The sequence below is a fragment of the Hyla sarda genome, chromosome 10, assembly GCF_029499605.1.
Source record: "Hyla sarda isolate aHylSar1 chromosome 10, aHylSar1.hap1, whole genome shotgun sequence".
Lineage (NCBI taxonomy): Eukaryota > Metazoa > Chordata > Amphibia > Anura > Hylidae > Hyla > Hyla sarda.
Window position 1 is genome coordinate 99,050,135 of NC_079198.1, and position 27,782 is coordinate 99,077,916.

The 27,782-nt window shown below is 41.2% G+C and overlaps 1 protein-coding gene across 3 annotated transcripts in view; it reads left to right on the plus strand.

The window, feature by feature from the left end:
* Positions 1 to 27,782, plus strand: part of PANK4 (pantothenate kinase 4 (inactive)) — a 57,746-nt gene that overhangs the window by 16,259 nt on the left and 13,705 nt on the right. For all 3 annotated transcript variants that reach the window (XR_008848492.1, XM_056544173.1, XM_056544174.1), the window contains exons 6-14: positions 179 to 332; positions 1,778 to 1,959; positions 3,057 to 3,138; positions 3,457 to 3,557; positions 9,776 to 9,931; positions 12,228 to 12,340; positions 13,663 to 13,750; positions 19,753 to 19,904; positions 23,676 to 23,731. Coding sequence is in view for 2 of the 3 variants with exons in the window: in XM_056544173.1 (XP_056400148.1) it covers positions 179 to 332; positions 1,778 to 1,959; positions 3,057 to 3,138; positions 3,457 to 3,557; positions 9,776 to 9,931; positions 12,228 to 12,340; positions 13,663 to 13,750; positions 19,753 to 19,904; positions 23,676 to 23,731 (1,084 nt within the window). In the remaining variant the exon portion in view is untranslated. The remainder of the gene's footprint in view (positions 1 to 178; positions 333 to 1,777; positions 1,960 to 3,056; positions 3,139 to 3,456; positions 3,558 to 9,775; positions 9,932 to 12,227; positions 12,341 to 13,662; positions 13,751 to 19,752; positions 19,905 to 23,675; positions 23,732 to 27,782) is intronic.

The following is a 27,782-nucleotide window of genomic DNA, read 5'->3' on the forward strand; positions in this document are numbered from 1 at the left end:
TGTACGTGTGAATAAACCATAAACTGATATCCTGTCACTGGAGTGTTCTTGCAGTTAAGCCTTAATTTATGGAGTGATTGTCCAGTTGGCTCAATGTAGTAGTATCAACCCCTGCGTTATTACTTTGAAGGAATGGCTGCCAGCTCTAACTTTTTTTTATTTTTTTGGTCTTTTACAGAAGTTTGATGAATTGCTACAGCTGGCTTCCAAAGGACAACATACAAATGTGGACATGCTGGTGAAAGATATATATGGAGGCGCTTACCAAATCTTAGGATTAACAGGAAATCTGATTGCAAGTAGCTTTGGCAAGTCTGCCACTGTAGATAAAGGTAATGAACCCCAATACGGCTCTGTGATAGTATGTCCGAACAACTTCTGATTAAAAATATTAGGCAAAACCACCATTGATGATGCTACTATCTATGCAATTATTGCTCATAGTAAGTCCTCTTAAGTGTCTAATCATTGGACAGTGAGGCCACGAAAATAGTGATTGCATGACCCTACACACGGGCCGCTTATCCTGAAAAGTCACCTGAAATGACAGGTATGCTTAAAGGCAGTGTTTCCCAACCAGGTTGCCTATAGCTGTTGCAAAACTATAACTCCCAGTATGTCCGGACAGCCGGAGGCTGTCCGGGCATGCTGGGAGTTGTAGTTTAGCAACAGCTGGAGGCACCCTGGTTGGGAAGCACTGCTTCAAAGAGGTACTCCACTGGAAAAAAAAATTTTTTTTTAAATCAACTGGTGCCAGAAAGTTAAACAGATTTGTAAATTACTTATCTTAATCCTTCTAGTACTTATAAGCGTCTGTATGCTCCACAGGAAGTTCTTTTCTTTTTAAATTTCCTTTCTATCTGACCACAGTGCTCTCTGCTGGCACCTCTGTCCATTTTAGGAACTGTCCATAGGAAACCTATCCTCCTCTGGACAATTCCTGACATGGACAGAGGTGTCAGTAGAGAGCACTGTGGTCAGACAGAAAGGAAATTCAAAAAGAAAATAACTTCCTGTGGAGCATACAGAAGCTTGTAAGTACTCGAAGGATTAAGAATTTTTAATAGAAGTAATTTACAAATCTGTTTAACTTTGTCATCAGTTGATTTAATTATATATATATATATATATTTTTTCCAGTGGAGTACCCCTTTTAAGGCTTTGCACAAGTCCCATTGGTTAGACCAGTGTCCTCCAACCAGAGTGCCTCCAGATGTTACAAAACTACAACTTCCAGTATGCCTGGACAGCCTTTGGATGTCCAGGCATCCTGTGAGTAGTAGTTTTGCTACTGCTGGAGGCACTCTGGTTGGGAATAGACACTCATCTGTCAAATATATATGGCATATTCAGTTGAAAGCTCTTTCAATGGAACGTTCACATGGCACACTGTGGTGCAGTTTTGGATACTTTAAAAAAAAAAAAAAAAAAAAAAAACAGGACTGGCTCCTTTTAGGCAGGATAAGTAATGTCTACATTGGCAACTCACAGCCAAATTACCTTTTTATTTAAATAAGCAATAACACATGATACATCATTGATAAAAGGTGATGATTACAGCTCCCCTCCTCCCCCTCTACCTGCACACATCACAGAGCATGTCCACAACACTCTCCTTTAGGATTCCTAGATTACATGGTCCATGTGGCTGCTGTAAGGTAGTGCAGTTAACGCTGCAAAAGGGCGATATAGTGTACAGAAAACCAGAATAAAAACAAATCTACAATTAGAAAATAACAAATCTATTGAACATTTTTTTTTATTTTTTGTACTGTAGAATTCTCCAAAGAAGACATGGCAAAAAGCTTATTACACATGATCAGCAATGACATTGGCCAGCTGGCCTGTCTCTATGCCAAACAGCATAACCTTTCTCAAGTATACTTTGGGGGATTCTTTATCCGAGGTCACCCCGTGACAATGCACACCATCACATACAGCATCAACTTCTTCTCTAAAGTAAGTGAGAATAGATGAAACAGAAACTGCTTTACGCAATACAATGTTTTTTTTAAATTTATTTTTTATCACCTCTGCGATGAAGCCTCTGATGCAACCTCACACGACCTCACTGATATGCATCTACAGATTTAGTACTTTACTGCTTGGTCTTATCTAGGCCTAGATCCAAGACCTGTAAAGGGAGGTTTCCTCTTCTTGTCTCAAGTCTGCCAGAGCAGATGCCTCTCTTATGCCCTGTTCACACTATGGAATTTCCACAATGAAATTTCAGGCAAATTCTGCTTGCAGCAGCCTTCTATTGATTTGAATAGGAGTCTGCTGCTTGGTTCATGTTGGAAGTTCTGCAACGGAATTTTCAATGAGTAATTTTATTGGGAGAGAAGATTAATCCTGTTCAATCCTCTGGCTGGATTTACTGAACAAGTTCTAAGACTGTAGTAAATGAGAGATTGCTTAATATCAGCGCAGACATTAAAAAAGTTTTCAAACTTGCATAGGGGATAAGTGTCTGATTGCGGGGGGTCCAACCACCCCCTTCATGCACTGTGTATGGGAGTGGCAGAGATACACGAGTACACGATCTTCAGCGCTTCCATAGAGAATACATTAGGGGTTGTGTTGACCCTGTGCTCTGTTCATTGGGAGGTTTAGGCGCTGTTCTGGAGATCACTAGGGGTCCTAGCTGTCGCCCCCCCCCACAATCCCACCCCTGTGATCAGACACTTGTCCCCTATCCTTTACATTGGGTAGAAGTTTAAAAACACTGGACTATTCCTTTTTAGGTGTCTATTTCAGAAGAAGCTGCTGCAAACGGAATTTCCGTAGTGTGAATGTACCCTTACAGCTTAGTTCTGGCTCAAGGAAGGAGGGATTGTATTTAAATGGACTTAGAAGTGCTCAGGGCAGTAAAACATTAGGGAGTAATTGGCGACTGGAGATTTCATGCTGTTTATGTCTTACTCCCTTCTAAATGTGATATTTTTTCTTCGGGTATCCCCTTTAATAGAGCCTATGGGCAGGGGTTGTTTTTATGGAACAGTCCTTATTAAGGGATGCTAAATAAAATATCTTTTATCTCTCTTATATCTCTATAGGGAGAAGTTCAGGCACTATTTCTCAGGCATGAAGGTTACCTTGGGGCAATTGGTGCATTTCTGAAAGGCGCTGAGGAAGATAGTAAGTGCGAATAAAGGAACCGTAGGTAGCCTAAAGCAATGTTTACCAACCAAGGGTGCCTCCAGCTATTACAAAACTGCAGTTTCCAGCATGCTGAGATCTGTAGTTTTGCAACAGCTGGAGGCACCCTGGTAGGGAAACATTGGCCTAAAGGCTCATTCTTCTGTGTCAGGCCTGTTTCCGGGCAGTCTGTGTGGCCATGTTTTAGTCTTCATATTACAACCACAATACCCAGACCTCTTTCTTCTACTGCAGAAAACCTTGGGAACAATGACTTTTGTAAGACATGGTGCATAGTGTTTATTTTTTTCTCACCAGATCCCAACCTGTACAGCTGGGGGGAGAATTATGCTGGCAGTTCTGGGCTCATGAGCACCTCTCCAGATATCTTCCCCATGCAGAGATCACGAAGTGGAACAGTGAGTCTTTTTTTTTATTTGAAGATTTTATTTTCTTATACTATCTTTTAAAGAGTACTTATCCTCAACTAAACTTTCCCTAATCCCCCTCCCCATCTGTCCCTGACTCTAACTATCTCTATCCTTGTGATTATTTCTAGTTGAAAACCCCTGTAAATACCTTTTTTTTCCTCTATCTTCGGTAGCTCAGTTTGGAGCTGTGTTCGAGGGGAGGAAGTAGGTGTGGCCCGGAAGGTGCAATGTCATCTGATGCCTGCCAGGGCCGGCTTCCGCCCTTCTTCCTGTATGCTGCGCTCCTTCCCGGTAGCAAGCATACAGGCTGAGTAGAGGGCAGGAATGGTAGCCTCTGAGTCTCCTCTTCTCTGTTTGGCTATACACGTGCCATACAGAGAGGAGGAATGTCGTAGGACAGAGCTGCGGTGCCCTGCAGGAATACATGCACAGCGCTCGTTCCAGCCTGTCTGACAGGTGGGGAGCTGCGCTGAGTATGCAATTTTGGACTCAACAGCCAGGCCAGCGTGAGTCTGAAATCACTGAAAAAGCTGGTGGACAGGGGCTCCTAGGGAAACCCCTATTAAAAATAAAATAATAATAATTTTTCCTTTCATGTGTATTTTCAAAACAAAAATACACATGAAAGGAAACTTTATTTACTTTTATAGAATCCAATTACAAAGTGAATCTCTCTCTCTCTCTCTCTCTCTCTCTCTATATCTATATATCTATATATATATCTATATATATATATATATATATATATATATATATATATATATATATATATATATATATATATATATATAATCTATATCTCTATCTCTATATCTCTCAAATATAAAAAAAAAACTTTTGATAAGAGGTACTCTTTAAAGTTTGTCTTTTATGCATTTTGTCGGCTACAAGGGGTTTAAATATTTTTGAAAAATATATCCCCCCCCCTAAGACAGCGGCCCCCAAATTGTGCACCTTTCATACCCATCGGCTGTCCGGGCATGCTGGGAGTTGTAGTTTTGCAAAAGCTGGCCCTACTGCTTGCCCATAGTGTGAAAGTGATAGAGTATAAAACTTTTATAGAAATAGGGAATCAGATCTGCAAATAGTTGCAGTACTCTGTTGGGTACTTACACATGTTGTGGTAGTCACTGGTAACCCTGTGCTTCATACTTCACCTGTCCTTGCAGAAAAACAACCAACTTGCAGGGCTATTGCAATGAGTAGGGGCACCCTACTTTTTTTCTTTACCAGGTTTTTATTAATTTTGCATAAGGGACCATTTAAGGAGTTGGATGTTGTATTAGTTTGTTTTATTTTTTACATTAAATCAGATGCTGTATTACATTATCACAGTGGGCAGCACCGATGTACATAGTTTGAGATGCACCTAAAGTCTGCATCATGTGCATGTACTGTAAAGCTGAATATATTCTATTATTCCCTGATATGAGCCATTTTAAGCCATAGGAAGGCTGGTTGTAGTGTTCCTAAATTATACTCTTGAAATGTATCTAAAGGGGTTATCCATCCCCCCCCCCCCCCCTGAAAAAACATTGCCCTTATCCACACGATAGGGGATAAGCTTTGATAATGGGTGGCCAGATGGCTGGGACACCCACAATCTCCAGAACGGGGTCCTGGCTCTCCCAGAGATGCATTTGGGTATCTCAGGCGCTACCATAGGCATTGAAGATGGAGCGCTTGTCGTCTGCCGCTCTATGCAGCTGGGGGGGGCCAGGGTCTTGTTCTGGAGATCGGGATAAGTCTTCTTTCTCTGGATAACCCTTTGGATAATCAGTAATTTTACATATCCTCAATTCAATAAATCTCTAGTCATATATTTATGAATAATAGTAAGAGCTCTCCATTTTTAGTTGTCCTTCTGTGTTACTACCATTTTGCAAAACGTCCCATATCTTAGTAGGGCTATGATCACACGTCTGAATATCTGCAAGGAAAACTTATGGCTTGGAAATGCGCCATCCCCATAGACAATGCAATGTAGTGCATTTCCGAACGGATTCCGCAGAAAGAATTTACATGTCAATTGTTTCTGCAGAGGTCAGAGATGGGATTTCCACCGCAGAAATTCTGCCATGTGCATGGAGCAGCAGAATCCCATTAAATCAATACTACTCTGCTGCAACAGAAATTCCAAACAGAATATTTCCACCGGATTCCAATGGAAATTCTGCTGTGTAAACATAGCCTAACAGTGAGCAGTTTTTTTTTTTGTTTTTTTTTTAAATCTATGGGGATTCAGGTGCTGAGACTCTTGCCAGTTGCTGGAACGAAGGGATAGAAGCACTCACCTAAGCCCCAATGGCATAGATGGCTTTGCCGTGGTCTTCTCGGAGATGGTGGTTAGCAGTGTTTGAGCAATAAACAATGTATTAGCCTGTACGTCATCTTTCCCTGGAAAATACTTATAATAATTTCTCTGATGTGTCACCGCAGACATTCTACTAAACAGATATATCTTTAGCTTTAGTGCCTGTAAGTCCTATATGCCAGCAATACAGCACTGTCACACCTTGACTTTATCCTGTGCACTCCTGTTCATTGTTTCATTCATAGATACATACATTCTTTTATTCATTTATTCATGTATTTGTTTGTTACATAATCTTATTATTTCTCTTTTTTTCTTTTTTTTTTTCTTCTTCTTCTCCTTCCTTCATTTTTATATCTTCAGTTTTCAGTAAGTAACATGTTACATGTTGATACTTGTAGAGTTCTGGTTCTGTCCCGTCGCTGTCTTTATTGTTTATTATTAGAGCAGAAACAATGTATCCAACCGGGAGAGCGGCCTGATACATGGCACGTACATTAAATAAACCCCGCCGTGTATAGTCTGAATCACTGTAGAAGGAGCCAGTGAAATCTGTGAGATGGCAGTCAGGTGCATCAGATTTCCTGCTGTCTATTCATGTACATTTATTCCACGAGGATTGTTGTACAAGTTGTGGATAGGTTTGTTGGCTGTAGTCTAGACAAAATCACAGATAGCATGTTAAAGTTGTACTCCACTGGAAAACATAATTTTATTTTTTATTTTTTTCAAATCAACTGGTGCCAGAAAGTTAAACAGATTTGTAAATTACTTCTATTTAAAAATCTTAATTCTTCCAGTACTTATTAGCTGCTGTATGTTCCACAGGAAGTTATTTTCTTTTTTCATTTCTTTTCTGTCTGACCACAGTGCTCCCTGCTGACATCTCTGTCCATGTCAGGAACTGTCCAGAGCAGGAGAGGTTTGCTATGGGGATTTTCTCCTACTCTGGACAGTTTCTAAAATGGACAGAGGTGTCAGCAGGGAGCACTGTGGTCGTGACAGAAAAGAACTTCCTCTGTAGTATACAGCAGCTGATCAGTTCTGTAAGGATTAAGATTTTTAAATAGAAGTAATTTACAAATCTGTACTAATCTAACTTTCTGGCACCAGTTGATTATTTAAAAAAAAAAAAAAAAGAAAATGTTTTCCAGTGGAGTACCCCTTTAAGGGAATTCTGCTATTATTGGTATATTGGATGTATTCTCAGCAATTATCAAACATGTTTATCAGAGTATGGTCACACGGAACTACATTTGTAAATTCTGTAGTGTGACCCTAGCCTAAGGCTGGGTTCACACTACGTTTTTGCCATACTGTTTTCAATCCGTTTTTCTAAAGAAAAGCGTATGGCAAAACAACGGATGGAACAGTATGGAAAAAAGTAAACCGTTTGCATTTTTTAAACAGTATACTGTTTTTAAAAGTGCATACAGTTCCGTCAGTTTTTATAGAAAAAAACCCCATACGTTTTGGAAATTTTGTACATTTTTAATGGGAGGGGTCTTGGGTGGGGACTTTAGGATTCAAATGCGCATGTGCAAAGTAAAAACGTATAAGTTTTTCCTGTATGGAACCGTATACATGTGCGTTTCCCATTGACGTCCATGTTAAAAAAAAAAAAAAAAAAAAAAAAAAAAAAATTGGGTTGCAGTATGGTTTTTAAACCGGAGTCAAAACCGTGGTTGACCACTATTTTGTGTCCGGTTTAAAAACCGTACTGCAACCGCATACGTTTTTTTTTTTTTTAACATGAACGTCAATGGGAAACGCACATGTATACGGTTCCATACGGGAAAAACGTATACGGTTTTAACTTTGCACATACGCATTTGAATCCTAAAGTCCCCACCCAAGACCCCTCCCATTAAAAATGGACAAAATTTTCAAAAACGTATGGGTTTTTTTTCTACAAAAACTGACGGAACTGTATGCACTTTTAAAAACAGTATACTGTTTAAAAAACGCATACGGTTTACTTTTTTCCATACTGTTCCATCCGTTTTTTTGCCATACGGTTTTCTTTAGAAAAACGGATTGAAAACAGTATGGCAAAAACGTAGTGTGAACCCAGCCTAAGAGTGTCTAAGACACTTAAAACTTGTCCCTGATCTTCTGTACTGATCTGTACCGTGCATCCATGACATAAACAAAAAGGATTTTTATTTGCATCCTAAGAAAGCGCTGGACTATTTGTAGTCTAGGTAAGGCTGGGTCCACACTACGTTTTGTCCCATACGGGAGCGCATACGGCAGGAGGGAGCTAAAACCTCGCGCTCCCGGATGTGACCGTATGCGCTCCCGTATGTCATTCATTTCAATGAGCCGACCGGAGTGAAACGTTCGGTCCGGTCGGCTCATTTTTGCGCCATATGCGCTTTTACAACCGGACCTAAAACCGTGGTTGACCACAGTTTTAGGTCCGGTTGTAAAAGCGCATACGGTGCAAAAATGAGCCGACCGGACCGAACGTTTCACTCCGGTCGGCTCATTGAAATGAATGGCATACGGGAGCGCATACGGTCACATACGGGAGCGCGAGCTTTTAGCTCCCCCCTGCCGTATGCGCTCCCGTATGGGACAAAACGTAGTGTGAACCCACCCTTATATATATGACTGAGACACTCTGCTGCCCAAAGGGAGGTTAGACACTATCTGTCCTTTTTAATTTTTTTTATTTGTCATTTATACTTGTTTGGAACGATAACTAATGGGATCTTTTAGCGCATTTCATCCTCTAACCCCTTTTCGTATGTAAGCAGGCTGGGTGATCAGCTGATCGCCACTGGTCTTCTCTAATCCCTGGGGATCAGCTGTGTCTCTTCTATACCTTTCCCATGTATTTTGCTTTCCTGTAACATATGGCTGCCTAGCCAATAAAATGTTTTTCATGAAATACATGGACCTATAATGCACCCCAGACTGGGCGCTACTTTCTCAGACCCTCTGTCATCCTTTATACTTGATTTATGCATTTGAGCAGGGGTGTAAGAAGAATAAGGAACAGATCTGACTGGAGGAAAAACACATATGAGTGTTGGTTATTGAGTAGAGGGAAGTGATTAGAGATGAGCGAACTTACAGTAAATTCGATTCGTCACGAACTTCTCGGCTCGGCAGTTGATGACTTATCCTGCATAAATTAGTTCAGCTTTCCGGTGCTCCGGTGGGCTGGAAAAGGTGGATACAGTCCTAGGAAAGAGTCTCCTAGGACTGTATCCACCTTTTCCAGCCCACCGGAGCACCTGAAAGCTGAACTCATTTATGCAGGATAAATAATCAACTGCCGAGAAGTTTGTGACGAATCGAATTTACTGTAAGTTCGCTCATCTCTAGAAGTGATACACAACCTCATTCTTACCTAGTCATCAGTGGAAACCTACAGCTGGGTGTTGGTTGCAAACATATTATGACATAATCATATATACAGTGTGTGTGTGTGTATGTGTATATATATATATATATATATATATATATATATATATATATATATATATATATATATATATATATATAATATATTTTTTTTCAACGGCTTTTGTGCATTTGCATCCCCATTTTGTGCATAGCATTTATGGTTTCCTGGCATTGCCCAAAAAGGCTTCAGATTCATGACATACATACATGATCTTTTCATCTGCCTATAAAACCTCTCCTTACCTGTAGACCAGTGGTCTCAAACTGTGGCCCTCCAGATGTTGCAAAACTTAAACTCCCAGCATGCCCGGACAGCCGTTGGCTGTCCGGGCATGCTGGGAGTTGAAGTTTTGCAACAACTGGAGGGCCACATTTTGAGACCACTGCTGTAGACCTTTGTGTCTTATTCTGTGGTTTTCAGCTGATAACATAGTATAGTGTTTATAGATCATACTCTTGCCCTTTTGTTCCGCAGTTTGACATGTTGGAGATGGACCGTCTGGAACGACAGCTAGTAAATCTTCCTTTGCTCTTTGACCCATCTTCCTATGTTCCTGACACGGTGGACCTTACAGAAGATGCAATGGCTCGTGAATATTGGCTCACTTGCTTTGAAGATGCTTTAGAAGGAGTAAGTAATTTGATGCAATTGCTTGTGGATAATGCCTCTACTTTGCCTGCACAAAGCAGCGTCCAGCAGTCCTGGACCTTAGAGACACAGGGGGAGATTTATCATTGCTTTTAGAGCATTTTGTTTGTCTATGTTTTGGCGCAGTTCAGGTGCAAGCAGCATATTTAGTGACTTTTATGCGTCTTTTGATATAGACAGTTTCACTCTATTTGCCTACCCATAGAACTTTTTCTTTTTGCCCATGCAGTGGTCACGTATTTATCATTTGCAACTTTTGTCAAAAATCGCTATTTTGTGCGCAAAGGTACTTTTTTAGGTGCAAAACTACACCACCTACCAGTAGGCGTGAGAATTACTTCTTCCGCAATTCAACCCTTAAATGGGCACTCTTATTAAAACTAATTTTTGCTATTGCACTCCTTATGGTAAATGAAAAATATTTCTAATATACTTTGTTTAAAAAAATGAAGTTTTCTATGTTTTATTTGTGCTTAAAAAAGCTCAAGAGCACATTTTCCCCCAATTCATTCACAGACTTTGGACCAAAGTCCAAACACAGGAAGTACAGCCTGGAGTGCTGAGGGGGGGGGGGGGGGAGGGGGTCCAACCAACAGCATATGGCAGTTATGTGTGAGAGGAGCTATGATTGGATGAGGCTGGACCCCCCCTCCCCCCTCAGCACTCCAGGCGGCATTTCCTGGGTTTGGACTTTGGTCCAAAGTCTGTGTATGAATTGGGGGAAAATGTGCTCTTGAGATTTTTAAGCACAAATGAAACATAGAAAACGTCTTTTTCTTTAAACAAAGTATATTAGAAATATTTTTCATTTACCATAAGGAGTGCAATAGCAAAAATTAGTTTTAATAAGAGTGACCCTTTAACCTCTTGTGGACGACATCGCCCGACTCCCCTTCTATGACACGTGCTCAGGAGCTGAGCACTGGTCATAGCTGAGTGGTCCTGGCAGCTATCTGCCACCAGGACCCATCTCTAATGGCAGACATCACCGATCATGGTGATGCCTGGCTTTAACCCCTTAGACACCGCAATCAAATTTGATTGTAGCGTCTAAAATGCAAGTAAAAATGTCCCGGCAGCTCTGTGCAAGTAAGTAAAAACACCTAACCTGCCAAATTCAGGACCCGGGAAAGTGTCTACTTCCCTCCCTCACAAGTGACTAGAAAAAGTGTATGTGGTAGAGCTTTTCCCACCACAGCAGAGCTGCGCAAAATTCATCATCCTGCTGCACCTTCTTGATAAGATGCACGCTAGTCAAACCCACCACCCAAATAAACGTGGGAAAATAGCTCTACCATAGACATTATTTGATAAATCTGGGCCACAGACCTTTCCTGTAAACATTTGGGACTTTGGCACCCCCATGTGGTAAATTTGCAGTTTACAGCTGTTACTTTTTTTTTTTATATAGTTTTGCAATGTAAGTTTTTTAACAAAATCCTTTTGAAAATGCTGCTAAAATGTTCTATTAATATCTGCTGACTCTTTTATTCCATAATGTCAGATATATTTCAAAGCTGAAAAATACAAGGTATCCAATGGCCATTAAAATATATTATTTGGTGCCTTCCTTTTTGGACTGATGTTTTTTGTTTCCTTCTGAAGTCGTATAAATGGTTCCTAAAGTCTACTAACGTATCTTTGTACATTTTATTTGTAAGATGAACTGTAAGTAATTATTTTTTTTTTATTTTTTTTATTATGACTAGTGAATGATTGTCCTATGTTGTTAATCTAGTATCTACAGGCAAAGTCCTATTGTATTAGTCAAGAGTTCAAGAATTACAAAGGCATGCACCGGATACTATGTGACTATTTATTTAATGAAAAACATACAAGCAAGTAAAGGCGGCAGTATGCCGCTACGAGAGTGAGACGCCAGTGCGCATTGATAGGTACCTAGCATCTCACTCTCGTAGCGGCATGCTGCCGCCTTTTACCTGCTTGTATGTTTATCATGAAATAAAGAAGTCACATAGTACCTGGTGGGTGCCTTTTTAATTCTTGAACTATTGGATTGTACGTACATGTTGCTGTTTCCACAAAAGAGCACCACCTCCATATTACTATGTGCAATTCTCTTCACCGCAGTGTGCCGTTCATACATTGAGACTGATATCCTATGGTAGACTAGCAGTGCCTGTACTCCTCTGTATCTTGCCGATTGAGACTTTTCCCTATTGTATTAGTGTTCCTAGAGCATTGCATGTGATACAATATTGTTTATTACTGCCTAGAATGTTGGTAAAAATGACACTAACTATCACTATTTTATAAGGTGGCTAAACGTGCTGTTGCGAGTCAGCCAGACGCAAAAGATGCAGTGGATCGAGCTGAAAAGTTCCAGCAGAAGTACTGGAATAAGTTACAGACCCTGAGACATCAACCCTTGTAAGTATCAGGATAGGGTTTGATGATTTTTTTCATGGTTGTATATTTTTAATGCCAAGCATATCATGGCTAGCGATCAGAGTCATGCTGCCTGTATTACAGCTAATAAAAGGGAATATGGCCACATAGCGACACATGAATTGCTGTGACCATGACCATTTAGTCACATCAGCTTGCACATTACATGACCGCATTCATTTTCATTAGGCAGCTTAACACTGCGATTTCTGGCCAGGCAACGTAGCACCAAAATAGCTGTAAATACCTAGCCATGCAGAAGCCTCATGAATGAACTTTCCTGATAGTTGCTAGTCTTCTGTTTTAATGGCCTGCGCACCCCCAATCTATTAATGTCTTTGGAATTGCCCAAAAGAAGCCAAGACTCTGAGCCCTGTTCTCTAGATAGTCTGTATTGTAGCGGTTGGTCTCATGATCAGACAGTTATTTCCCATCCTGTGGATCCGGGGGTAAGTGTTTTAGACTGGAGTACCTTTGTTAGTGTGTGAAGACATAACTTAAATGAAAGCTACTGGGCCTTAAAGGGGTACTCCGCACCTAGACATCTTATCCCCTATCCAAAGGATAGGCGATAAAATGTCTGATCGCAGGAGTCCCGCCGCTGGAGACCCTCGCAATCTCCCTGCTGCATCCGGCATTCGTTTAGAGCATAGGGTGCAGCGCTAGAGGCTCGAAACATCACGGCCACGCCCCCTCAATGCAAGTCTATTGGAGGTCATGGCCATCACGCCCCATCCCATAGACTTTCATTGAGGGGGATGACGTCACAAGCCTTTGCCCCGCATCACCAGTCATCCGGCATGGAGGGAAGTTCTATAGGTGCACTGGATGTCTGGGGTCCTGCAGCAGAGATCGTCGGGGTTCGTAGCAGTGGAACCCCGCGATCAGGCACCTTATCCCCTATCCTTTGATAGGGGATAAGATGTCTAGGGGAGGAGTACCCCTTTAATGCAAAATTTGGATCAGGACCTCACATCTACTATATACCATTATGTGAAACTGTGGTCTCCAAGAGGCACTAAGGTCCAGATGCAACTCCTACCTCCAAGTCCCCCCCCCGTCCCCCCCCAATAGCTACTCCACTGGAAGTGAGATATATTTTTACCTGTGTAAATGTATTATAAGAAGTATTGCACATCTAACAGCAGATTCCCTTTAGCAGATTTGTGCACATTGTATGATATGGAGCAATTACAGGAATAATTCTCATTTTCAAAGCTTGTTCCTTAAGAGCTTTGATCCATAATAAAACCCCTGCACTATTCTATCAAGCACTTATACAGTACCCTTGCAATCTCTTGCAGTGCTTATGGATCCCTGACAGTCCGCAGCTTACTAGACACACGGGAGCACTGCCTAAATGAGTTCAATTTTCCAGACCCCTACTCAAAGGTGAGTGTATGTTTCTGTGTGTTTACCATTGTGTCAGGCCTTACAGAATAGATCACCCAGAGCAGAAGGGCTTTGTTTCTCCCTTCATATCCTTTTCTTCACAAATTACCTATTCAGTTGTTTGCTAACAATACAGTTCCACTGGGCAGAGCATAGCTTCTCAATGCACAAAATCATATATAATGGGAATAACCAGGGCTGGGCCCCATAGAAGCTGCATGGTTGGTGTTTATAGTATGTTTGCCTTTACTTTGTTGGTTTTCCACCCAGGTTATGTAGGTAACTGCTGCAGGTAAGTCACTCTTCTCTTGCTCAGATCCTGAAGTCTGTTCTGTCACTGTAATGATTGATTATTAATTATATAGGTCCATAGTGTCTATCTAATATTGTACTGTGCTCTGCCTGTTGCCAGGAGAATTGTACCCATCCACTTTTTAATTAGGTCTCAATGGGGGAGATTTATCAAAACCTGTGCAGAGGAAGAGTGGTGCAGTTGCCCATGGCAACCAATCAGATTGCTTCTTTCATTTTCCACAGGCCTCTTTAGAGGCCTGTGGAAAATGAAAGAAGCAATCTGATTGGTTGCTATGGGCAACTGCACCACTCTTCCTCTGCACAGGTTTTGATAAATCTCCCCCAATATGTGTAAATTAGCCAGCGATATAGAGCAATATTTAAGATGTGTTCTCATCTTGTAGTGGTGTCATGGTAACGTTTAACTTTGCTTAAAGGGGTACTCCGCTGCTCAGCGTTTGAAACTGTTCAGAACACTGGAGCCGGCGCCGGGAGCTTGTGACGTCATAGCCTCACCCATTCATGACATCATACCCCTCCCTCTCAATGCAAGTCTATGGGAGGGGGCGTGACGGCTGTCACGCCCCCTCCCATAGACTTGCATCGAGGGTGCGGGGCTATGACGTCACAAGCTCCCACCGCCGGCTCCGGCGTTCTGAACAGTTTTGTTCCAAACACTGAGCAGCGGAGTACCCCTTTAAATCACTGTGAAATCGCTGCAGTTTTGGAAACTATTAAGAAAGCACCAAACTACTGAGACTCACAACCATAATGTTTGAACACAACCATAAAGGGGTATTCTGGAGAAAATAAATAACCTATCTACTGGATTGGTGATAAACATTACACCTCTGGTGGATATCTTTTAAATGGTTTTATTTTGGATAAAATACCCCTTCAATAAGTGACTCCTCCTGAAAAAAAAAAGGGTAGTTTTCACCCAGCTTTTTTAGTCCTAATAACTAATGTATCTAATTAGGAATTTAGAAGTAGTAGAAGAACAGCAAATCCAATTTAATTAGAAGAAGTAAAAAAAGTCTCCAAGTGCCCGCGGATTCTGGAACCCTAGTCAGGGGATCATCCTTCAAGCAGAAAAAATCTCTCTCCACAGCACCATGTAGCGAAAAAGTGTAGATTTATTCCATAAAAGGTGTCATTACAAAAAGCATCTTTTTGTAATGACACCTTTTATGGAATAAATCTACACTTTTTTTGCTACATGGTGCTGTGGAGAGAGATTTTTTTTCTAATTAGGAATTTAGACGTCCACTAACTCGGGATATCGTAAAGTTTGAAGCTTTACAAATCAGTTTTATTATTCATCAGTTACACAAATAGTTTCTGTACTTATTAGGTCCCATTCACATGACAGGTTCCTGCACCCATCACAGGCGTTGGCAAAAAGGTTTTCTGACATAAACTGCAAAATGGATTTAGGGTCACGTATGCAGGATGCAAATCTCCTCCTTCCCTCACCCCTTCCTGCCTTGTCTGTACATCAGTCATTCCAGGCAGGGAGGGGTGGGGAAAGGAGGAGGCATGCATGCTACAGCTTCCCTGACACTTAAAGGGGTTCTCCACCATAAGGTGATTTTAGTACGTACCTGGCAGGCAGTAATGGACATGCTTAGGAAGGATCTGCGCTTGTCTTGGGGCTAAATGGCTATGTTGTGAGATTACCATAACATTGTGGCTAGCTTTCTGTGAACTGGTATTTCCTGTTTGACTTTTCTTTTTTTTTTTTTTACTACAAATCCCACAATTCCATTTTCCACCCTCCCACACATCAGCCACCACACCCATTGAAACACATATGAGCGTCAGACCTGTGGTTTTCAATCAGGGTGCCTACAGCTGTTGCATTAGTTGCAGGTTGATCCCTCCACCCATTGAAGCAGACAGGCTCCCTGTCATCAGCTGACTAGTGAGGTCAGGTCTCGGCCACATTGCAAGCTGGGAAAAATCTGAGACAACAGGCATTTTGTATGCTGATAAAAATAAATATTGGGGTGATAATCACATAAGAATTGGGAGAAAACCATCACACACAGGCACAGACACTATATTATGAACTACACTAACTTTACAGCCCCTGTGGCATAGTCAAATAAAAAAAATTCCTGGAATACCCCTTTAAGGACTGAGCTTTTCCACCTCCTTGACACTTGAGTACTGAGCATGACACAGAGCTGATAGATTCCCTTTAAAGGGGTACTCTGCCCCTAGACATCTTATCCCCCTATCCAAGGGATAGGGGATAAGATGTCTGATTTCGGGGGTCCCTATTGCAAGGGTTGTCTCTATTGCAAGAATCGCTCAGTGATTCTGGTAATAGATATATAACTGAGCTATAGTCGTACAGTTTAAAAAAATATATATTTAAAGGTGGATTCACAAATTACAACCTTGCTATAAGGAGACTATACAGTCTGCTTAGCGTAAGAATTCACCCCTAGTGTGTAACAATCCATCCCGGTCTCCCTCATTGTGGTTGATGGAGGGGATATATTTTTAGTTGATCTAATAATATGGCAGCTTGCTAACACTGCGGATGTACAACTTAACACCTCTGTCAATACGAGAATTCATATTTAGAAAGATGTAACCGACAGGAACTCGTAAGAAGCCATTTGGTATTCACAGGCTTGTACACAAGCCTATAAAGAGCCCAGTTGCTCATTTAAGTGTCATTTTAGAAGCGTTCCATGATCCTCCGGCTTATAAATATGTGATGAGGTCATTAGCATTCATTAACTTGCCCGTCTCCAATCTCATTTAGACAAGGTACAGAGCCCAAAGCTACAGAGCAACACTGCAGGATTATTGTAATCCAACTTCTGCTTCATGTCATTGCTATGGCAACGGCAGGGTGCAGTGACGCACCTCTGGGGTACCTAAATATTACAAATAAAAATAGATGTCTTTCGTTGGGGCAGGGGGTTTACACATGGTGTATTCTGATTGGCTCATGTAGAAGTAAATCAGTCATAAGTCTGCTTTTTTTTTTTTCTACCAGAAATGGCACCCCCTAGTTCACAGGCTGTGTCTGGTATTGCATCTTATTGACCAATCACTGGGTTAGAACTACACAGCCTTTGAAAAGGGTTACATGAGAACTATGACAAACAAGAAAAAAAAGTGGTTTCAATTGGCAGGAGGTGCTCAACCCCAAATGCAGTTGTGCATCTATACTGGGGGAGCAGATCCTGCGCTTGTGGTCCCGTTGCTAAGGGCAATCCCCAGCATAAAATGCATACAATGGGGATGCCTGCAGCGGACTACAAGTGCCACAATGGCATCCTACACCCGATGAAAAGTGTGGATGCGTAACATATAGAATAACATATAGAACAATACATAAATTGGGAAATGTGAACTTTGACAAAAGAGCACCATTTATTAAAATGGACCCTTTTTAGACTCAAATAACCCCTTATATAGTCTTATACACCTTTTTTTTTTTTTCATACAGGGTAATGGCACACTTATGGGTTAAGTTGAAAGTTTTGTACGTTTTAGACTCTGGCCATGTGGTTGTAGGGTTGGAAAAAGGGAAAGCACTATTAAACCTCATACATGGATTGGGGCACAGCGCTAGTTAACAGCAATTGGGCCCTAAATCTCAATGCTGCATGGAGTGCAGATTCAACATGTGCTCAATGCATTTATTCATCAAGAGAGCCCTGTACTCGGGTATCTCTGGCGCTCCCATAGAGAATGCATGACAAGTAGTGACAAGATGATTTGATTGAGCTCCTAAGAGTCCCCTCCATGGTGTACACTTATTGTTCATTTCAGGGGGTTAGACCAGAACTGGTCTGTTTCCCAGAAGTAGACATATGTACTTCTCCCTTAGTTGTCTTGCCAATCACAGCCCATGTCCTGTGTCCAGAGGTGGCTCTAGACTTTGTTAGGACCTAGGCGAAGCTCAAACATGAGGCCCTACGTCATTTTCTGAATACTTCCCATGGTGATCAGCTGTGAGATGGCTGTGCTGTTCCCGCAGCACAAATCTCAAGTGGCGACGGGGCAGATATAAGATCAGGGGTGTAACTAGTGTCCTATGGGCCTTATGGTAAATTCTGTCCAGTACACAAAGACCACTATCACCAATATTACCAGTATAAGGCTAGGTTTCCACTTGTTTTTTATACACCTAAAAAACGCCAGCAAAAACGCCATAGCGAGGCCCCCACCAGTGCGAGGCCTTAGGCGGTGGCTTAAGTGGCCTAATGCTAGAGTCGCCTGTGTTGTTTCAGTTGCTCTTTGTTACTATAGACAGAATAAGCCTAACAGCGGGTTGCAGAGAATACCTAGTGACCATGATTAGCTGTAGTTTTTTTGGGGTAAGGCGATATTTTTGGTAAATGAATTGATAAACAAAAACACATCACATAGGCTGTGAAATGGCAGAAGAGTAGTCTAAAGAGCATGGAGAAGTATGACCCAGATATTTAGTATATTATGTTAACTGACTGATTTTGAATGTTGTATATGTAATATATGTTACTCCATACCTAATAGAACTCAAAATGATTTGTCCTAGTGTTGTAGTGGAAGAGCCATGTGAACTGAAGACACATGGGGGGACATTTTTCAAAGGATTTAGGATTTAGTTTTTTCCCATCTCATATTGTCGCACAGAAAGTCGCAGTCTATATTCATGCCACTTTTGGTATAGAGGACTTTTAGTTCACTTCAGCATAGTAGTCTATAATAGATTTAAAAAAGGCAGTGGTCTGGAATTTATCAATTGCGACTTTTCTGCGAATAGTCGCATCGGGCGAAAATACGCCGAAATGTCAGACCATGCTGAAGCAACCTTAAATAAAATCTAAATTACAGTCTGTGCACAAAATGCGCAAAATTTATGAAGAGCCATGCGACAGTTCATAAATTAGGCGCACAATAGACCGGACTAATGCACTGGACATCGGTTTATATTGATGACTAAAATAAACAGGGATGATAAATGTCCCCCATGGAGTACTACAAAGATTTATGATGTGTGTCAAATATTACAGAACTATTCTCTCTAGAAGCAATGCTTCTAGGAAGAATACTGCCATAATACAGTGCCCAGTGACACATGCACATATAATTTACTTCTTAGTGTCTGATCGTGAGGGGTTGCAGTGGTCGGACCACCCGTGATCTCCTGCATGGCCCCCGACTCTCCTCGAACATACAGCTCTATGGGAGAGCCGGAGATACATGAGTACATTGCTTGTGTATCTCCAGCTCCCCCAAAGAGATGCGTGGAGGGGGCATATCTACCCCTGCTCCATGCACGGGGAGAGCCAGGACACTGTGCAGGAGATCGCAGAAGGTCATATTGGTCGGACCCCCTGTGATCAAACACCTATCTCCTATCCTTTGGAACTTCTTTAAGGTTTGCTACATCTGTAGTTGTCCTCTCCTGATCAATGTCAGAAGGAATCCCGGATATAAGATGTTAATTTCTCAGTAGTGTCCACTGACATTATGGAGATTACTTGATCCCCTGTGCTATGTGCCATCTTGTTCTTCTTTTCCCTGTATAACTGTTGTTCATGTCAGCATGCTGGTAACAGTGACTTGTTGGTCCAATAGAGGCCACGAACGTAAGAGGAAAATGACCGGAGGGGTCTTGGAGCAAGCAGTCCAGGCCTGGGTAAGAAATCCTTCCTTCCTTCTGTAATATCCAGTCTCTCATGTTTTTCTTCCAGGTAAAGCAGAAGGAAAATGACATAGCGTTAAAATATTATCAGAATGTTATCAGATCTTTGGATACATTGGGCTGGGAGGAGAAACAGTTTGCACTGGTGAAAGGACTGTTAGCAGGCAATGTCTTTGACTGGGGAGCAAAAGCAGTCTCCGAGTAGGTGTTCAATGTTTTACAAGCACCATATCATCTGTAGATTACCTCCTTTTGTATTGCAATAAGTCTTACAATGTATGGTTACATTTTCCATCAATTATTAAAGCAGTATTCCCATCTTAACCATTAAACATCTTAAACATGGAATGTTTAACCTCTGGGACTACTTGCCTTTTAGGAGAAAGGGGGTCCCATGGCCTGTGGTTACCCCTTTAAATTGGCCCCATGTTTGTATTAGCACTTTTAGCACTTCTGGGTTTCCAAATCTCAAACAACAAAAAAGCCCTGTTTAACCCAAAACTTATGGCCCAGATTTATCAAACTGTGTGAGAAATAGTGGAGTGACTTTCCCACAACGACCAATGACAGCTGGTTGCTGTGGAATAATCACTTATTTTATTTTCTCACACAGTTTAATAAATCTGGGCCATAACTTTCAACTAGCGCTCAGTATCTTCAGTATAGTTCTACCCCAGGTCTGGCCCCAGAAAGCAGAGGTGTGGACTGCAGCATTCAGGGGCCTTTGGTCCTTTTGTCAAGTATACAAAATATCTTTACTTCAGAAAAAAAAGTGCAAGTTCTCTTGTGCCATCAGTTTCAAAGGAGATCTCTGGCAAAAATGAACTTATCCCCTATCCTCAGGATAGGGGATAAGCAGCTGATTCCTCTGGGGGGTCTGGCCACTGGAACTCCCCGTGATATCTGGGATGGGACCCTGCACTTAGTGAGAAGCACGTGCTGCTGCCGGCACGCGCTAAATTAACTTCTATGGGAGGGCCGAAAAGACCGGACTACAGTACTCAGGCATCATCGGTGCTCCCATAGAAATGAATGGAGTGCGTGCCGTCTACTGGTGTCCCGTCCTGGAGATCACGGGGGAGTCCCAGTGGTCAGACCCCTTGTGATCATCTACTTATGCCCTATTCTGTGGATAGGGGATAAGTTAATTTTTGCCAAAGTTCTTGTTTAAGTACTTTCGCTAGAATACAAAGCTTGACTTCTTAAAGGGGTACTCCACTGGCCAGTGTTCCGGCTGCATTCAGAACATTTAGTTCCGAACGCTGTGCATGCGCTGCCATCACGCCCCCTACCATAGACTTGTATTGAGGGGGCATGACCAGACGGCACGAGGGGGCATGGCCGACCCCCACAGCGCGCGAACAGCGTTCGGAACTAAATGTTTCGAATGCGGCTTGACCACTGGCCAGTGGAGTACCCCCTTTAAGCAAAAAAAACTGATGTAAATAAGCACATGGCTAGATAGATCTAGTCATCATGATTTGGGGCATACCTTTCTCCATAGTCCTGTCCAGTGCCGAAATTTAAGCCTTTATTATTATTCAAATGAGGCTCAAAAGCCATGGGGGCGTTCCCCAACATGGTAAGAGCCCAAGTAAGTCCTCTTTATCACCACCCCCTAGGCCATTTGTATCTGTCTACCATGTTTGACTAGTGACCAGTAGATAAAGAGGAGATGGGCTGAACCTACCTGGGCTCTTGCCAAGCTAAGGAACACCTCCTGGGCTGTTGAGCCTCATTTACATAGAAACAAAAAAGGCTAACATCTCTAAGGTATTCCCAGAATCCTGATGACTAGCCCATTTGTTTATTTACACCCCTGTTTTCCTTCTTACAGGCCCCGCCGTAAAGAGACTTAAAACCTAACTAGGGATTATCAGCCACACCAGAATCTTCTCCAGAAGGAAAAGGAAGCATCTCTGGATAACAGTTTTGGGGGTCTTGCTCTTTGTTAGTACAGAGCAGGGTGCTTGTTGCCAGACATAAAGATTTGCATGTTGCCAGATATATAGATTTGACGGGTTAATGGGGTTGTGAAGTCTTAGATCAACAGGGTCCAACGTCTATCGTCCCCAAGCTCAGCTGTGTAAAGGGGTTCTCGTGCTTGTGTGAGCGCCACAGCCTCCTTAACGTTTACCTGTGTTTGTCCTTGCATCGCTGTATTATTTGTGGCAGCAATATAAGCAAATTAACACAAAACAAATCATATCCAGTAGGGTCACAGGTAAGTTTCCAACTACCAATATCACAAGATCCCAGAGAAAAAGGATCTCTATTACCCACAGCCCTACCTAAAGCATAACCTTTCTTTTTTTTTGTAAAATAACTCACAGCAACTAGGTAAAAATTCCTATATCACCAGTATAGTATAGCCTCCTAATATATCATGAGATGCTGGTATGCTGGTAGTTGTAGTCCACCAGCAGACTTATATTATATTTTGCAGGCTGGGTAATAATCCCTTATAATGTGTCTCCTTGAGGAGACCACCAGGCCGACATAAGGTGTCTTATGGGTAACCTATTTTTTGGAGGGGGGCTGAAATCCCTTGAGCATTGGCTTACATGGAAGTGACTTATAATACATTGTTTCCTAACCAGGGGCCTCCAGCTGTTGGGGGGGGGGGGGGGGGGGGGGGAGATTGCGGTCAGCTTCACTCAACATGAATTTTCTGGTTTTACTAGAAGATATACATAATTTTTTCCAACTATTTTATTGTGCTCAAAATAAAAATGAAGCAAATAGTTGGCAAACTACATTTAAATGGAAACCGCCATGAAGTGCACTGCTCAGGCTTTATGTTTTGGACCAGGAGAGGATGAGTACTGTAGATTTTCAGCATTTTATTTTTAAATCAACTGTTGCAAGAAAGTTAAAAAAAGATTTGTAATTACTTCGATTTAAAAATCTTAATCCTTCCAGTACTTATCAGCTTCTGTATGCTCCACAGGAAGTTCTTTTCTATTTGGATTTCTTTTCTGTCTGACCACAGTGCTCTCTGCTGACACCCCTGTCCATGTCAGGAACTGTCCAGAGTAGGAGCAGAATCCCCCATAGCAAACCTCTCCTGCTGGACAGTTCCTGATACGGACAGAGGTGTCACCAGAGAGCACTGTGGTCAGACTGAAAAGAATTCCAGAAAAAAAATACAACTTCCCCTGCAGTATACAGCAGCTGATAAGTAAGGGAAGGATTAAATAGAAGTCATTTACTAATCTGTTTAAAATTCCAGCACCAGTTGATTTTTTTTTATTTTTTTATTGTCTTCTACCAGAATACCTCTTTAACCCTATGTAGTCTGGTCCTGCAGACATGTGTTACCCCATTTTCACTTTTACTTTCTATAGATTAGCAAGTCATGGGGTCAGGAGGAAGAGCGCAGCACATGACTACAGAATCAGACTACACTGGGTATGTTTGTATTCTTTAACCATGGGAACCAAATGGTGCACAACAGTTGTAGTTTTGCAACAGCTGGAGGCACCCTGTTGTTGGTAAACACTGATGTACATAAAATAGAAAAAAAACTGAAAATGCATTTTGTTTTGTATGTACATCACTTTCTCCTATCCAGTTTTATTTCTATTTTAAGTGCATTAAAGCAATAAAAAGTTTGTTTTCAGAGTGAACTTTTCTTTTAAAATTGCAGCTTTGATAAAAATTTCAGAAAACCTATGGAAGCCAAAGGCTGTCCTGGCGTGCTGGGTGTGGTGTTGTAGTTTTGCAACAGCTGGAGGCACCCTGGTTGGGAAATACTGACTTGCCTGCTTACATACAGCTGTTTGCAGAGGGCCTTGTATATTCCATCTCATACTTATACACTACTTTTACTGTAGAGGTCAGTGACCACCACCTTCTGCTTATAAGAGTCTGTTGCTGTATTGTTTGGTGCTTTTATAAGTGTATTGTTTTATTTTATTCCCTACAGTGTACAAGTATTTAACATCCTTCTCCTTCTTGTGTCTGTTTCAGAGTCTTAGAGGGTGACCCTGAGTTTGGATTTGAGGAAGCAAAGAAGAAGTTACAAAGTGAGTGGGGAGAAAATGTACGATGGTATTGTATGGGTCATACGTCTTCCTACTCCTATATACACCATACACCAAAAAGCATCCTGTGGGACAAAAAATCCCAACCGGGAAATACCAAACTAGTAATGAATTTAAGTATATACACCAAAAAAGATTACTAGATATCCATAACAGGTAGTAGAAAACGTACAAAATCTTTATTAATCACATTAACCATACATAAAAATACATAAAAGCGAAGAAATGGAACAGCAAAGTGACACCATGGATAGCATATACCAAAGGTAAGCCGTAACAGAATATAGGGAGGTAGTCCAGATACAAGATGTCCTTCAGAGGGATAGAGTGCCACAGGTAATGAAGTAAAGCAAGGTAAAAAGTACACTGGAGGCATAGAATACCATAGGACATGACAGGTCTTACCCAGGGATATGCATAGTGTACTTTTTACCTTGCTTTACTTCATTACCTGTGGCACTCTATCCCTCTGAAGGACATCTTGTATCTGGACTACCTCCCTATATTCTGTTACGGCTTACCTTTGGTATATGCTATCCATGGTGTTACTTTGCTGTTCCATTTCTTTGCTTTTATGTATTTTTATGTATGTTTAATGTGATTAATAAAGATTTTGTACGTTTTCTACTACCTGTTATGGATATCTAGTAATTTTTTTTGGTGTATATGTCTTCCTACTCCTGTATAATGGAGTTTTGTTGATCAGGATACACGTCTCTAGGTATAGCAGAAGTGAATGGACATGTATCACTCTAAGGCCATGTTCACAAGAAGGAATTTCCAAGCGGAATCAGCAGGAAAAATTCTGCTGTCGGGGAAGTCTTCAAGGGGGCTTCAGTGTGATGTCAGAGTTTCTATTTAATATAGAAGAGCTCGTCGAGACAGACTCGAGCAGTGTTCAGAATCAGTTCTGTGGGGGAGAAAGACCCCTCCTTATATATGTTACAAGCAGAAAAAAAGTAGGGTGATGTCGTACAATACTTAAAGGGGTACTCCCGTGGAAAACTTTTTTTATTTTATTTATTTTTTTTAAATCAACTGGTGCCAGAAAGTTAAACAGATTTGTAAATCACTTCTATAAAAAAAAAATCTTAATCCTTCCAGTACTTTTTGGGGGCTGTAAACTAAAGAGAAATCCAAAAAAGAAATGTATTTCCTCTGATGTCATGACCACAGTGCTCGCTGCTGACCTCTGCTGTCCATTTTAGAAACTGTCCAGAGCAGCATATGTTTGCTATGGGGATTTTCTTCTGCTCTGGACAGTTTCTAAAATGGACAGCAGAGGTCAGCAGCGAGCACTGTGGTCATAACATCAGAGGAAATGCATTTCTTTTTTGGATTTCTCTTTAGCATATAGCCCCTAAAAAGTACTGGAAGGATTAAGATTTTTTAATAGAAGTGATTTACAAATCTGTTTTAACTTTCTGGCACCAGTTGATTTAAGAAAAAAAAAATAAAAAATAAGTGTTCCACGGGAGTAGCCCTTTAATTCATACAAGATGTCTTTCCACACATGATGAGGGGCCCCTTTCATTCCTTCCAGAAAAATCTTATCTCGGGTTGCTAACAAATGTATTCAATTATGGCTGAAAAAGAACATCATGGCGCCTTAAACCAACTTTATTCTCTCACTCTGCTTAGAAATTTTGTTGCAGCAGCGTCTTAACTTTTTCAATGGGATTTTACTGCACTGTAAACACTGTGGAATTTCCGCAGTGGAAACGTCTCCTGTGGAAATCTCGATTCCGGCCTCTGCTGAAAGAATTGACATTTCGATTCTTTTGTTGAAATCCGCTCAGAAATACATTGCTGTCTATGAAGACTGCACATTTTCCGAGCTATGCTAGCGTCTGCATTCTCTGCTCTCCCCCCGCTATTTGTAAAGTGTCTGTCTGTCTGTCTGTGTTTTCCGGGTGACATTTCAAAAATATTCTGCCATGTGAACAAAGCCTTAGAGTACATTAAAACTACAGAAATTCCGGTGTAGCTGCCTCCCATTGTTTACAATGGGATTTTGCTGCAAACTGCTGAATTTCCACAGCCAATCCCCAGAAGAATAAACGTGTTAATTTTTTCAGCAGAATCCACTCTGATATGCATTGCGGTCAGTGGTTACGGTGCATGTCCGAGTAGTCCACTTGCTGTGTACGAAATTAATATAGGAATTAGAAATAGGATGGGTCAGCAGCCATGAAACCGCTTAAACTCCACAGCTGGGCTGTTGTTAAAGGGGTACTCCGGTGGAAAACATTTTTTGTTAAATCAACTGGTACCAGAAAGTTAAACAGATTTGTAAATGACTTCTATTAAAAAAATCTTCATCCTTCCAGTACTTCTTAGCAGCTGTTTGCTACAGAGGAAATTCTTCTCTTTTTTTGAATATCTTTTTTGTCTTGTCCACAGTGCTCTCTGCTGACACCTGATGCCCGTATCAGGAACTGTCCAGAGCAGCAGAAAATCCCCATAGCAAACCTATGCTGCTCTGGACAGTTCCTGACACGCACAGAGGTGTCATCAGAGAGCACTGTGGACAAGACAAGAAAGAAATTCAAAAAGAAAAGCATTTCCTCCGTATTATACAGCAGCTCATAAGTACTGAAAGGATTAAGATTTTTTAAATAGAAGTCATTTACAAATCTGTTTAACTTTCTGGCACCAGTTCATTAAAAAAAAAAAAAGTTTTCCACCGGAGTACCCCTTTAATGCAGGAATGCAAAAAGATACAAAAATACCTAGTAAGGCCTTTCCTATTAGATAGTATAAATCTTTAATTGATTCTATTGTCTCCTCTTAGGCTTCTTGCTTTGACCTTGGGTTATTGGTTGTTTTACACCACATGGTGGCACGAGTTGTCTGTGTAAGAGCAGCTGGCTTTCTGGCAAATATAGGAAAAGATTTAGTCAGCAGAAAGAAGCGAGAATTTTTAAAAGACATTTTTTAAATTCCAGCTGTATTTACTATGCATGTAAAATAGAGGCTCTTAAAACACATTTAAATCCAATTACTCACATTCTAACCAAATTATGGAAATCTAGCTTCCATTGTGAAAGCTACCACAGTTCAGATGGAATCCCAACCCCAAACAGTGCAGTGTTTCCTAACCAGGGTGCCTCTGGCTGTTGCAGAACTACAACTCCCAGCATGCCCAGACAGCCAACGGCTGTCTGGGCATGCTGGGAGTTGTAGTTTTGCAACAGCTGGAGGCACCCTGGTTGGAAAACACTGGCTCAGAGATATGATGCCATCTGAAGCGAGATCACCTTGATATTGATTAGAATGTGTGTACAAACAGTAAATCTAGTACTCCGATGGAAAACTTTTTTATTTATTTTATTTTATTTTTTTAAATCAACTGGTGCCAGAAAGTTAAACAGATTTGTAAATGACTTCTATTAAAAAAATCTTATTCCTTTTAGTACTTTTTAGCAGCTGTTTGCTACAGAGGAAAATCTTTTTAATTTTTGAGTTTCTTTTTTGTGTTGTCCACAGTGCTCTCTGCTGACACCTGATGCCCGTATCAGGAACTGTCCAGAGCAGGAGAAAATCCCTATAGCAAACCTATGCTGCTCTGGACAGTTCCTGACATGGACAGAGGTGTCAGCAGAGAGCACTGTGGACAACACAAAAAAGAAATAAAAAAAAGTGAAGAATTTCCCCTGTAGCATACAGCTGCTAAAAAGTACTAAAAGGATTAAGATTTTTTTAATAGAAGTAATTTACAAATCTGTTTACCTTTCTGGCACCAGTTCATAAAAAAAAATATTTTCCACCGGAGTAGCCCTTTAATCCTTCCAGTACTTATTAGCTGCTGAATACTACAGAGGGAATTCATTTCTTTTTGGAACACAGAGCTCTCTGCTGACATCATGAGCACAGTGCTCTCTGCCGACATCTCTGTCCATTTTAGGAACTGTCCAGAGCAGCATATGTTAGCTATGGGGTTTTTCTCCTACTGTGGACAGTTCTTAAAATGGAATGAGATGTCAGCAGAGAGCATTGTGCTCTTGATTCAGCAGAGAAAATAATTTCTCTG